Raw genomic sequence first — 11,787 nt, 5'->3', positions numbered from 1 at the left:
GTGGCCTTTTCTCAAACTGTGAGTAGACATTCAGGGGACCTGGAGAGCTCGAGGGAGCTACGAAGGTCATCTAACTGCCTAATACTACAAATAAGGAAACTGAACCCCAGAGAGATTACTAAACCTGAAGCTAGTTATATGCAACAGAACCGGGACCTCAGTGGCTTGTTCTGACACTTCTGTTTCTGGTGCTCTCTACACGGTTGACTCTTATTATTTGCAGATTTTGTATTTATGAATTTTCCTACTCACTCAAATTTATTTCTAACCCCAAAGTCAAATACTTGTAGTGTTTTTCAATCATTCGCAGACATGCTCAGAGCAGTGAAAAATCTGAGTTGTCAGATATGCACGTTCCCAGTTGGAGTGGAAGAGGAAGACGCTCTGCCTTGTTTGAGGTCGTCTACGGAGCAGACCAAAGGATGAAGTTTAATTTCCAACTCTGGCAAGCTACTTAACACTTCTGAACTTTGCTTTCTCTTTATAAAATAAAGAAAATAAAATCTGCCAGGATAAGTTGTTTTTAGGATTTAAGCTTGTAATCTATGTGAGATGCGTACATGTACATATGTACATATTTCCCCCAGGAGAAATAGGACAGTGTTTGCTAATTGAGTATTCAAGGCCACTTCTATAGAACATAACATGCAACTAAGGTGAATCGACTGTATAAACCATCCTCCATGTTAAGGATCACGTCCTGCCAAGGTGTGATGTAAGTCAGACCTCAGAACTCATTTTATTACAACATTACGCAATAAACACGGCAGTCAGGTCTAGGTCCCCTTAGTATTCAAACTATGAGGTGGGTCTCGAAGCAGTGGCCTTTCATATGGGTTATGGTTCTAGGACATGATCCCAAGTGAAAGTTCAACTCTGCTATTTTAATCCCACTTCCTCTACCCTACTTCCTACATTAAAAAAAAATATTAAAGTTGTGGGTGGCGTGGGTTTTCTTTCTAAAGCAAAACAAAAAGCTTCTTACTCATTATATACTTTCCAGGCATTGCATCCATGCTGTGACATTAGTTCAAGATTTTCAATTCGAACCGCTTGATGCTCTAACTGGGCCATAGAATTATTCACACATTCCTGCCATGCAGTAATGTCATTTTTCTGACCAGAGGAAGGGGCTGGAAGTTCATACCTGAAATTAAACAACAATAAAATAAAACTACATATTCCCCCCAAATCTTTTCTCTCCTCCCAACAAAATGCCTCATGAATCTACATACAATATAAAAACTACAGAAGACTGAAGATAAGATGCAGACTTCACAATAATAGTAAAACTATTTATCCTAAGGAGCAATTAATTTACAAATAAGACTTAGCATCATTACATACAGGAACAAAAAAAATGTTCTTATCAATGTGAACTGATTCACTCAGCTGCAGTACGTTCACATAAGTGGCTGGCTGTTATATTAGCTATTAAATGATGTTACTGAAGAATACTTAAAACATTAAAACCTTTGTAATATACTAAAGAAAAAAGTGGGATACAAAAACTGTGTTATCATTTTTGTAAATACATCTACATCCATTAACACTCATCTCAAACTCACAAACCACACCCCTCTCAAACTCACATCTCGAACCCACAAACCACACTCCTCTAGAGAAAAATACTGGACCTCACCCTATTCTCTCTTCATACCCAGTCCTTCAACACTGCCAAGAGCCAGCAAATGTACTCTTCACAAATCTCAGCTCATTATCAGTTACTACAAAGTAAGTTTTAATTTCCATTCTAATGTTTTTATTAGATACTGCAAAACCTTAAAATTATTTCTAGAAAAAATTTGAGAAATATGCAACCGGGATCAAGAATACAGCATTTCGGTTTTTTTTTAAAAAAGCTTTACACATACATCTTATAAATGTGGTATTTTTTAAACTTCTGATTATAACTTACAGTAAAAATCATTTTACACTGTGACCCAGTACACAAATACACATAACTGCACAAAAATTTCACAAAACAATACTTACCTTTACATGCAATGCATTCTGACATTTTCTATCCTAATTCCTTAAGAAAGTGCTGTGGTACCTAACTAAATTTACCTCATAATCTGCTGCTTAATAGGTCATTACCTATGGTTTGAAACCTACTACCCTAAAGGAGGTAGTATCATGAAAACCTTTAGAGCACGAGCACCTGGAAACGGGAGCACAAAGGAGTCCCGGCAGCTGTCCTGCCTCTGTCACTCAAACCAGACAGGAAGTGGTCCTCTAGTCCCACAGACTCGAATCCCTCTTACAGTCAGTGTACAGGCATGCTGAGGAGACAGCTTCACTGGTCACCAAGCCCTCTCCTGAAGGATTTTGCTCTGACAGATTACTTTGTGGTTCCCATAATTCCACAGTTATTTCAGAGCTGGAAGGGACTGCAGATGTTAAGCAATCCAATTCTCCATTTTAGAGAAATGAACAAAGGGTGGTTTCGTTTTTTTTTCTGAGGAAGGAGAAACAGTCATGTGAAGTGGCGGGGGGGAGGGGAGATTGTGGAAACGAAGTCCAACCACGCAGGCATTCTGCACTGCCTAAAGCCGCCTTGCGGAAGAATGAAGTGGGGTCATTAGAGGCCCCAACGCTCGTTTTGTCAGTGAAGAACTTCAGGTCTAATCGAGAACATTTCCTTGGAAATTCTTAAGCATGAACTTCGTTATAATTAACCATTCTCCTACAGTCGAATTTTAAAATATTTTACACTTTTAAACAACACTGCAAAGAATATCTTTGAACATTAACACAGGATTCTGTGAACCACTATCTTATGAAAAAATACATAAAAACGGACAAAAATTTTTCCCTTTCTACATTTATTTTAACATGGCTATAGTAGTTTTACTAATAAATTAAAATTAAACAATGCTCTACGGCCATGCCACCCCAAACAAGCCCGATCTCGTCTGATCTCGGAAGCTAAGCAGGGTCGGGCCTGGTCAGTACTTGGATGGGAGACCACCCTGGAAGACCAGGTGCTGCAGGCATAAAAAATAAAAAATAAGGGATTGTAAGCTGACAAGGTCCTTGTAATCTGTGAGGTCAACCAAGGGTTGCCTTGCCTTAAAAAAATGCTCTGCACCCAGCTGCATACAGAAACAGGACTTACCGTTTCATACTGAGCAATTCAATTGGTTGCCGAGCAGCCAGTCTTTCAAATTCATTTCTCATTATGTCGGTCTGACGTATAAATGAGAGAAAGAATTATTTTCGAAATCATGTCAACAAACTAAAATTAACCACCACCAAACGATGAATCTAACCTACTTCAATATTTATACTTTATATCATCCATTTTAATGGATCATTTCCTTTCTCCCGTTTCTCTGCATTAAATGCTCTCTCAGGTCTGAAGAACACATATTCTCTCTCTTCATAGGTAAAGTGGCCCACAGAGAAGAGGATTTATCCTAGATCAGCGGTTCTCAGTTCCAGCAGCACATCAGAAATGACCCGAGAGCTCCGAAAACTCCAGTCCCAGCCACATCTCACCCTCTTCCCCAACCCAATTTAACTGTTGAGGTAGAGACTAAACATGACTGTAACTTTTGTTTTTAACTCCCCCACTGATCTTAAAGTGGAGCTGCCAGTGCTGAGAACCACTTATCTAAGTATTTATGGGGACAGGCAGAAGAGGACTTGGACATAAATTTGCTTTAGGGCTATGAGCCTAAGCCTGTATCTCCTTCTTTGGTCTTGGCTGCTATTTTCACACTTGCTGTTTGCCAAGAATGAAGAGAGGGGGAAGGCGCAAAGGGAACTGGTTTCTACTATCTGGTCTAACAAATTTACTGTTTTCAAAAAAGAGGTGGTATAACTTTACTTTTATGAGTCCAATGTTTTGGTCAATTATCCTATTCAATTTCTGTTCTGCATATTTCCTGCTGAGTATAAAAAACTGTTTAAGTGAAATATTCATTTCTAGGAATACCAGAGTTATCTCATGTAATTTCCATTTTTGAGGGTTTCAACTTTAACAGCCTAAAGGAAAAAAAGGCCTTCCAGGAGCCCGTATTGCTTGTTTAAAAGTTTTATATTAAGTATTTCTTATCGGAGAAAGCATTTTTTTTGGACTACTGCTGAGTTACATCCAGCTTTAAAAAAAATGTAGTTATCTAGTTTCCTGCAGAAAACAAGGGTATTCTAGCTAGAGGCGATGCAGAGTGATAGACAAGGAAAAACAGCTAACAATAAGATGGAGAAACTGTAAAAATGCAGTACAAGCAGTCTGGAGCCATTAACATAGGTGCCCTAACCTAACTCACAAGACTAGTAAGTGACGGATCTGGAGCTTTAACTCAACTCTCTCCAAAGACTGAGCCAGCGCTCACAGGGCTAAGGCATGAAAAGAACTCCAGGTATGCCTGGCACACAGTGTTCTTACTGCCTTAGAAGTTCTCCATATATTCAATTGATAAATATTTGGGTGCCTATCGTGTGCCAGGCACTGTTCTAAGTGGTAAAGAAGACAAAAAAGATCCCTGCCATGAAGCACTCTCGTCCCAACTTAGACAGGCCTCCTTCAACCATCCTATTTAAAGTCGTCACCCAGTCACTGAAGCACATCACTACTTTAATTCTCTGTATAGCTTTATCAGTAACCTAATAATTTCCTGACTTATTTGTCTGTCTTCACACTCTAGAATGTAAGCTCCGTGAGTATGGATCTTGCCTATCCTTTCCCCTATACCTGGCATAGCACAGACCTTCATAAATTAGTTGTTAAATGAATTAATCAAAGAGCAGTTTCAAAGACAGTTTGAGGAGTGGTTTAGGTCTTGGGCAAATTAGCGTCTCTAAACTACAGTTTTCCCATCTAAAAAAACTGGGATAATAAACACATAATTATATGGTCCACAGGGCTATCTTTAGAAATGATAGTGAGCTCAGCAGACTATGAGCTCTTATTATTAAAAAGAGTTACATAATCAGTATAGTAATTATAAAGATAGGATGCATATACTGTATTTAAGAGAGCTAAAAAGAAAACTGGTTCAAAAAGTTTTTGAATGAATGCAGTTATCCGAAAGGTTCAAGAATCAATCTAATAAAAAGCATTACTGTACTCAGTTCTTGATGTGGTGAGATCTGTATTTGGGGAGTAACATTTAGAAAAAGCATGAGGAAATTGTTTATCATAGGAATATCTCTCTCCCACTTAAGACTTAGCCAACATTTTTTTCATGTTACTGCAATATAACTATTGTTTTAATAACAAAATTGTTTCATTAACAAAGGGTTACCTTTAACAAGAAAAACCCCCAAACGTATTAAAACGCTTAACAGAATCCATTAACTTAGAAATAATATTTTACATTTCACTTAGCTGACTAGACACTAAAGAGTATCTTGAGGGCACTTCTAAACTAAATATTTAAATGATATATTACTTAGATGTGATCGATCCCTTCAGTAATTCACACACATTGGGTAAACATCTAGGCTTTATACAAAGGCCGCCCTCCAGCGGTTCTCAGGACCTTAGGCAATTAAGCTTATACGTATATTTAAAAACTCTAGACCACTTGTTTTAGAGTGGTCCTTAGCAAGGAGAGGATCCCATTGAGGATTCATGCAAGGAACCTATCCCGGAAAAACATAACAAAGTAAATTTTGCACGTGTAGGATGTTCGCGGAGCCCAAGAAAGTCCTTTTGTGAGTCTCAGCATAAGAACTACGGAGGAAAAGGTTTATCTATCTAGCTGTTTTCAATGGACTGATAATAACTACACAAACCAAGCAAGCAATACTTAGAGCGGGAATTTGGAATTCACGTTTTCCTGGGTAAGGCTCTCGAACTAAATAAAAATTCGCAGGAATCCTGGTTCATACGTTGGGCTCAATACATTGCACTTACTTCAAAAGCAGAATAATCCGGGGCTGTCAGGTAGCTCAAGTAGTTTTTAGTAGGTCGGTATCTGCGAGTTTCCTCCTCCACCAGCGCCGCAGCCTAAGAACGAGAAAAGGGGCCAGTGTAGGGGCAGCAATTGTAAGGTGCTTCTTCCAAGCACTAAGAGCCAGCGAGCGCTGAGTCACCTACAAAGACACCGCAAACTCACCGCTTCCCGCACACCAGGCGCTTCATAACCTTGGTCAAAATACGGCAGCGCATCCACCACAACCTCTCCGGCCACCAAACCTGTACCCGCCATTCTTAGGTTCGCCTGAGTTTGCTGAGTCTGCGCAGGCTCAGGCCCACGTCAATGCGCCTGCGCTCGCCGCCGAGCTCATCTACGTCCCCTGCGTATCGGCTCTGACGCATGCTCAGTTGTTCGTTCTGAAGGCGCGCTCGCCCGGCTGCGAGGAACGGCCCGGCCATTTTGTTTTGGTCGGACGTGACGTCACGTCGTAGTTTCCCAGAGTCAGTGGAACATCTTAATTTCCTGTCCTCGGTTGTTCACACTTTTTCCTTCCGACGGGCAGCAATTTGTAGTGGAGTGCAACTTTTGGTTTCCTCCGGGATGCTGATATGCTATCTGGGAGAGGAGTCCTTTAAAACGTTTGGAAGGAACTGACTGCATGATTTGGCGGGGAAGGAGAAACTGGTTTCCCACTTCGTCTACTCCTCTTTCCGCCTTTTCTCCTTTAAACTTCTCCCCCTTTGTGCCGCGCATCTCTCCCCGTGCACTTCGTGCTGCATCGCCACTTCGTTCTCGGCACCTTGAGAATCTATGTATTGGATAAGTGCAGGTCTGCCACAGACTGTAGAAGAGGGTGCCCGTCCCCAGTTAAAACTGAGAGGCTTTAGGGTCTGCCTAACAAGAGGAATCTGATTACCCCGCAGGGAGAGATTGATAACTGACCACCGACGCCAACTTTTAAACTTTCAGGACGTACATAAACGCCAATCATTTTGCGCTTAGGGCTTCCGGCAATAGAACAGCGCTCCTCACTGCCTCCCCAGCCACTGCGGCTGCTGCTGCTGGTGCACTATCTTAAGTCCGTGGTTCCCAGCTCCGTTTGGTTAAGCAGGCAAAGACCAAATAAGGCAATCGGACTATTTACCCTGCCTGGTACAACATAAACCCAGGCTTTGCAAGAGCCAGGAAAAGTTGGCCACGGTTATTAAGCCTGGTTAGTCTAGGATCAGTTCGGATCATCTTTTAACCTACTATTAGATAAATGTTCTAGCTACGGGGTTAAGTAAAAGATCTTTACACCTTAAGCAATTTTATTTAAAATTCTCCAAGAGACCCATGGAATTTTTGTATTTATTCATTAGAAGAACTGTAAACAATATTTTATACAAATCTTGAATAATTCTTTTACAAACGTCTAGAATCCATAAAACTTTACAAAAACAAAATAAAAATAGACCTAAGAAAAGGAAGCAGCTTCAGATAGCAGGGATAAAATAAGACCCCCACCCCTGAAGCAAAGGTCTCCTCACAGAGGGATGGCCAGGAACCACCACCTCCTACCCCCATTTTATAAACACTCAATTCCCAATCACTAATTGTTTCCTCAGGGTTGGAGTGTTAGAAGAGACCAAATGGTGAGATATCTGGTTAAAGCCCCACTGGGGTAAGCTACTTAATAAACTTTTTAAAAGACATAGGCTCAGTTCTATCTTCTGGACCCACATCTATAGGAATTATATATACACACACACACACATATATATATCACTGATCTTAACGGTATCTGCTTCAGATTCATTCATGCACACCAGAATGGGATGTAATGACAATACTGTACAAATCAATAAATTGTATCCTTATACGACTGGTAAGGTTTTGTTAAATTTGCATAAATATTTTCTTTTATGCCAGTTAAAACCATCAACAAGAATTGAAAACAAACTGACATTTGCTATAACATTTATCAATGAAAACTGCATCACTGACAAATTCCTCCTTCCAATCACTACTACTACTTTACATATTAAAAGCTGGGTGACTATGTGGTGGTGAACCTAGGAAATGCTCATATTCTGACTCCAATCCAATTAGAGCAAAAAGTCCAACAATTCTGGAGGGACCAAAAAAAGTCCCTTCTAGTTGAAGTCCTTTATCCTCAGAGTTGACAGTTGGCTCTGCTATACTTCACCTTAAACGAAAACTTTTTCAATAGCTATAATCTCACAGAGCTCAAATTTCCATCTGCAGAACTGCCCAACTTACTCTGTGTTTACAAAATTACAGTTCTAGCTTCAGTTCTGTCTCTGTTGTATAACTTTGGGCAAGTTATTTAATGTCTTTGAATTCTAGTTTCTTTATTAGTAAAATGGAGATGCAAATACCTCAGAAAGTTGATTTACAGACTGAATAAGATGACATACATACATGTACCATAGTGCCTGGCACATGATGGACACTAAAAAAAAAAGGTAGTTCTCTTGCCCTTGAAAGGACATTTTAGTCATTATTCCACAGTTTAATGATGACACATGAGGGACAAGCTACTCAATTGCCACCCAATGTGGAAGAGAAGCTGCAAGATGTCTACTTTTATAAGATATTCAGAAATGGTACTAATAAATAGGGCTTGCACATAAGTGTGATTCAATTCCCCTATACGGAATATTAGACCAAAAAAAAGAGAGAGATTATGATTCTTTAGCTCAGCTCGAACAACCCATAGGTATAAAGCTGCCACAGTATTTCAGTGATGAGAATTATGTTTGTAGGGCTGACATTCTCCATTTTTACCATGTTTCCCTCATACTTTAGACTCAGCATTTCTCTCATTGTGCTCATCTTTGAGCTGTTTTTTTTAAAAAAATAAAACGACAAGTCTTTCCCTTGTAAAAGACAAATGCCTTCATAGACTAAGCACAAAACACAAAGAATGAGGCCAAGAATCAAACATAAAAGGCCACTTAAAAAAACTGAAGGCAGAGTAGAGAGAGCATTGGTTCCAGACGGCTCCCAACAATTCTCCAGTGATCACCACAGCAGCAACAGGAGAATCCTCCTCCAAGAACCTGGCCCGCTCTGTAAGTTTTTCAACTTTCGAGGATTTTGTAGAATACTTTAGGGCATCCTGACTCTTGGAAAAATATTTTCTTTGGCACTTTCTGTTCCATTTAGGATGAGACAATCAATCAAATATTTCATTTCTTCTGCAGAAATTTCATTTTACTTCCTAAAGGGAGAAAAAGGTAGAATTAACTCTCATCAGTTTATTTTTATTTATTGTACACTTATTTGAGGCAAGGGGTTGACAACCTAGGCATTGAGAACAGCCCAGGAGCAAGTTGCCATCGCAAGCTATCAGTTGATGTGTTTGATGCCCGCTAACCCCCGACACCAAGTGTCTAACTGTAGAGGCAGAAGAGAAACTCAGATGTCATCTAAGCCAGTGGCTTTCAACCGTGACTGTAGGTTAAAATCACTTGGCCTGCTCTCCAGAGATTATAATATTGTGGTCAGAGCCGAGAACCCCTGATCTATTCTAACCCCATGGTATCAAGAGAAAACAGCAGCCCAAGGAATAATTTGTCCATGGTCTCTCAGCTAGTTAAGAATGGGGCCTGATTTTAATTATGGGCATATATTTCGAAGACCAATATAAATACCATAGAATATAGGTTCTTCATTGTTTTTGGCTAACACACCACTGTTCTATACCATACTGGATAATGAAAAGTTAAGTATAATCGAAAAATCATAAACAATCATGTTTCATTATGAAGTGTGAAATTAGAGACTTCTAGGAAATCCTCTTTTGTTTCAGGTACCTCTAAACCAGGTGTTTTAAATCTGGAACCCATAAATGGACTTTAGGGAGGTCCCCGAACACCCTAAAATTATGTGCAAAATTTGTTTGTATGCTCTTTATTTTTCTGGGGAAAAAGTTCACAGTTTCCATAAGATTCTCCCAGGGATGTAACCTAGAGAAGATCAATAATCATGATATGCAAACTAGTATAACATGAGGGAGTTTCATCTGAGGAAAACTGCCCCATAGACATCCCTGATGGAGAATCCCAAACTCTGAGAAAGAGACTTCTTTTTCTCCAAAACACTTGGGAACCAGGGTCATGGTTTCTGGTCAGCCTACCTGAGGTTATATTATTTATCTGATTATAAAGCTTTTGTGATGAGGCATGCTTACTGCAAAAGCTTTTTCACCGACATTTTTCTATCAGGAAAACACAGCAACTCACCAAGACTCCGCAAAATTCTGTTCACCCCACTGGGTTCAGACTCAGGAATTGTTTCCAAATACTGGAAGGCCCGAACCTCAAACAAACCTATAAGGAAAACTCATGTTGGTGAAACTGTCCAATGTTCAAGGCTGAGAATCAATTAAATAAAACTGCTCACTGTCAATGTACTTCCATAGCTGAAACAATATTACAAAATAAATATTTCCCATAGTAAACAACTCGGATTTTGAGCCCTTGTATTTTACGCTATTTTTTGTTTACATCATTTTCAAACCTTCTAAGTACTCACTAAATACAGAGGGAGAACTTTATGATGAAACTGACCTTTTACCCCACTTTTCCGAAGCTCTCGGTCCTGGATGAATCCTGCAAACATCTGAGTTTCCATGAAGAGATCCAGGAAGTGGCGAACACTTCGGGAAGTGTGGGATTTACGGAATGGCTCCCTTTGAAATACACGCTCCCCACGCTCAGTAACAGTCATGCTAAAAGAATAATGTCCTACCAGCTCCACGAAAAACCTGACAAATGCTTCGGACACCAGAGAGTTGAGTGTCAAATCTGCTGCAAAAATCAGAGAGAAGAAAAAGAAAAAGTCCCCTAAGTTTTGTGTTTATGGGAACACTGTCTCTGGTTATAAAAGTGATGCCTAGGAAATCACAGATTAAAAGAATGAGAATAAACATAGGAATCTTCATTCTTAGCTTTCTTGCTCCCTCCATGACCTACAAAAAGCAAATGGTTTATATTACGTTCATTTTCTTCCCACACATACTCTTATTACATCTCTCAGCCTGGCTTGCACTTCTGTGATTTCACTGGAACTGCTCTTTCAAAGGCCAGCAGTGAGAACCAGCCAAGTTTAATCTGCTTTTCTATTTCTATCCTGCTTTACACTCTATGCTGCATTTCTGCTGACTTCCTCCTCATTCCTCTGGTCTCCTATAACTTTACGCTCTGATTTCCTGATTCTTCTCCTGTCTTTTGATGAAACATTTGTTTTTTTCCTGTCTCTTTGTCCTCCTCCAGAGCATGGTCCTGAGCTAATTGGCATAGAAGTAGAGGGGGCTTTCCATGTTAGTTATTCTAAACCATAGCTCTCCGGTCTTGTTATTTCACCAAAATTCACCTTTGATCTTTTCAGACTTCTTATGGTGATCACCATTTGGCTTTCCCATTAGCACTTAGATTGTTTGTCTAAAAATCACTGTATCATGTCCTTTTGGGAAATTGGTAAAATATGAATCAAATCAATAAGCAATATGTCCAAAACCAAATTCATTATACTTCTCCACGAAATTAATTTCTCTCAACTTCCTCATTTCATGTTGCACCATGCTTATTCCATAATAATAATTTGTTGAGTACTTAAGAGGCATCAGAGACTGTATGAAGTGTTTTTAAAAATGTACTAAGCCAATGACACAGGTATCATTATTTCCCTTTTATAGATGAGGAAACTGGGGCTCAGAACAAAGACATTCTCCAGGGGTCATCTCATCTTATACAATGGAAGAGCCTTCAGACTCCCAAGTCAGGTGGTTCTTAACCACTATAGTATACTACATTATAATGCCTTCCTGGTTCCAGGCTCAAAACTCAGATTCAGCTTAGACTCCTCCTTTTTCTTCCATATTCAACAAGTATTTTTCTCCCTTCAC

The 11,787-nt window shown here is 39.6% G+C and overlaps 2 protein-coding genes and 1 pseudogene across 2 annotated transcripts in view; 1 reads left to right on the top strand and 2 right to left on the bottom strand.

Annotated features, from left to right (window-relative positions):
• BCAS2 (BCAS2, pre-mRNA processing factor) overlaps window positions 1-6,230 on the bottom strand; it is a 10,985-nt gene extending 4,755 nt beyond the window's left edge. The window contains exons 1-4 of the mRNA XM_011366750.2: window positions 6,072-6,230; window positions 5,870-5,962; window positions 3,122-3,192; window positions 986-1,147 (exon numbers count right to left, since the gene is read on the bottom strand). Coding sequence (XP_011365052.1) covers window positions 986-1,147; window positions 3,122-3,192; window positions 5,870-5,962; window positions 6,072-6,164 — 419 coding nt within the window. The 5' untranslated portion in view covers window positions 6,165-6,230. The remainder of the gene's footprint in view (window positions 1-985; window positions 1,148-3,121; window positions 3,193-5,869; window positions 5,963-6,071) is intronic.
• Window positions 2,881-2,999, top strand: LOC111745746 (annotated as a pseudogene).
• A 979-nt stretch (window positions 6,231-7,209) lies between the features above and the next one.
• The window catches only part of DENND2C (DENN domain containing 2C), a 77,239-nt gene continuing 72,661 nt past the window's right edge, over window positions 7,210-11,787 (bottom strand). Inside the window, exons 17-19 of the mRNA XM_011366738.2 lie at window positions 10,451-10,687; window positions 10,124-10,210; window positions 7,210-9,099 (exon numbers count right to left, since the gene is read on the bottom strand). Of these exons, the coding sequence (XP_011365040.1) occupies window positions 9,068-9,099; window positions 10,124-10,210; window positions 10,451-10,687 (356 nt within the window). The 3' untranslated portion in view covers window positions 7,210-9,067. The remainder of the gene's footprint in view (window positions 9,100-10,123; window positions 10,211-10,450; window positions 10,688-11,787) is intronic.

Source organism: Pteropus vampyrus, unplaced genomic scaffold (assembly GCF_000151845.1).
Source record: "Pteropus vampyrus isolate Shadow unplaced genomic scaffold, Pvam_2.0 Scaffold6, whole genome shotgun sequence".
Classification (NCBI taxonomy): Eukaryota; Metazoa; Chordata; class Mammalia; order Chiroptera; family Pteropodidae; genus Pteropus; species Pteropus vampyrus.
Note: the sequence above shows the minus strand (reverse complement) of the source record. Positions and strands in the feature narration are given on the sequence as shown.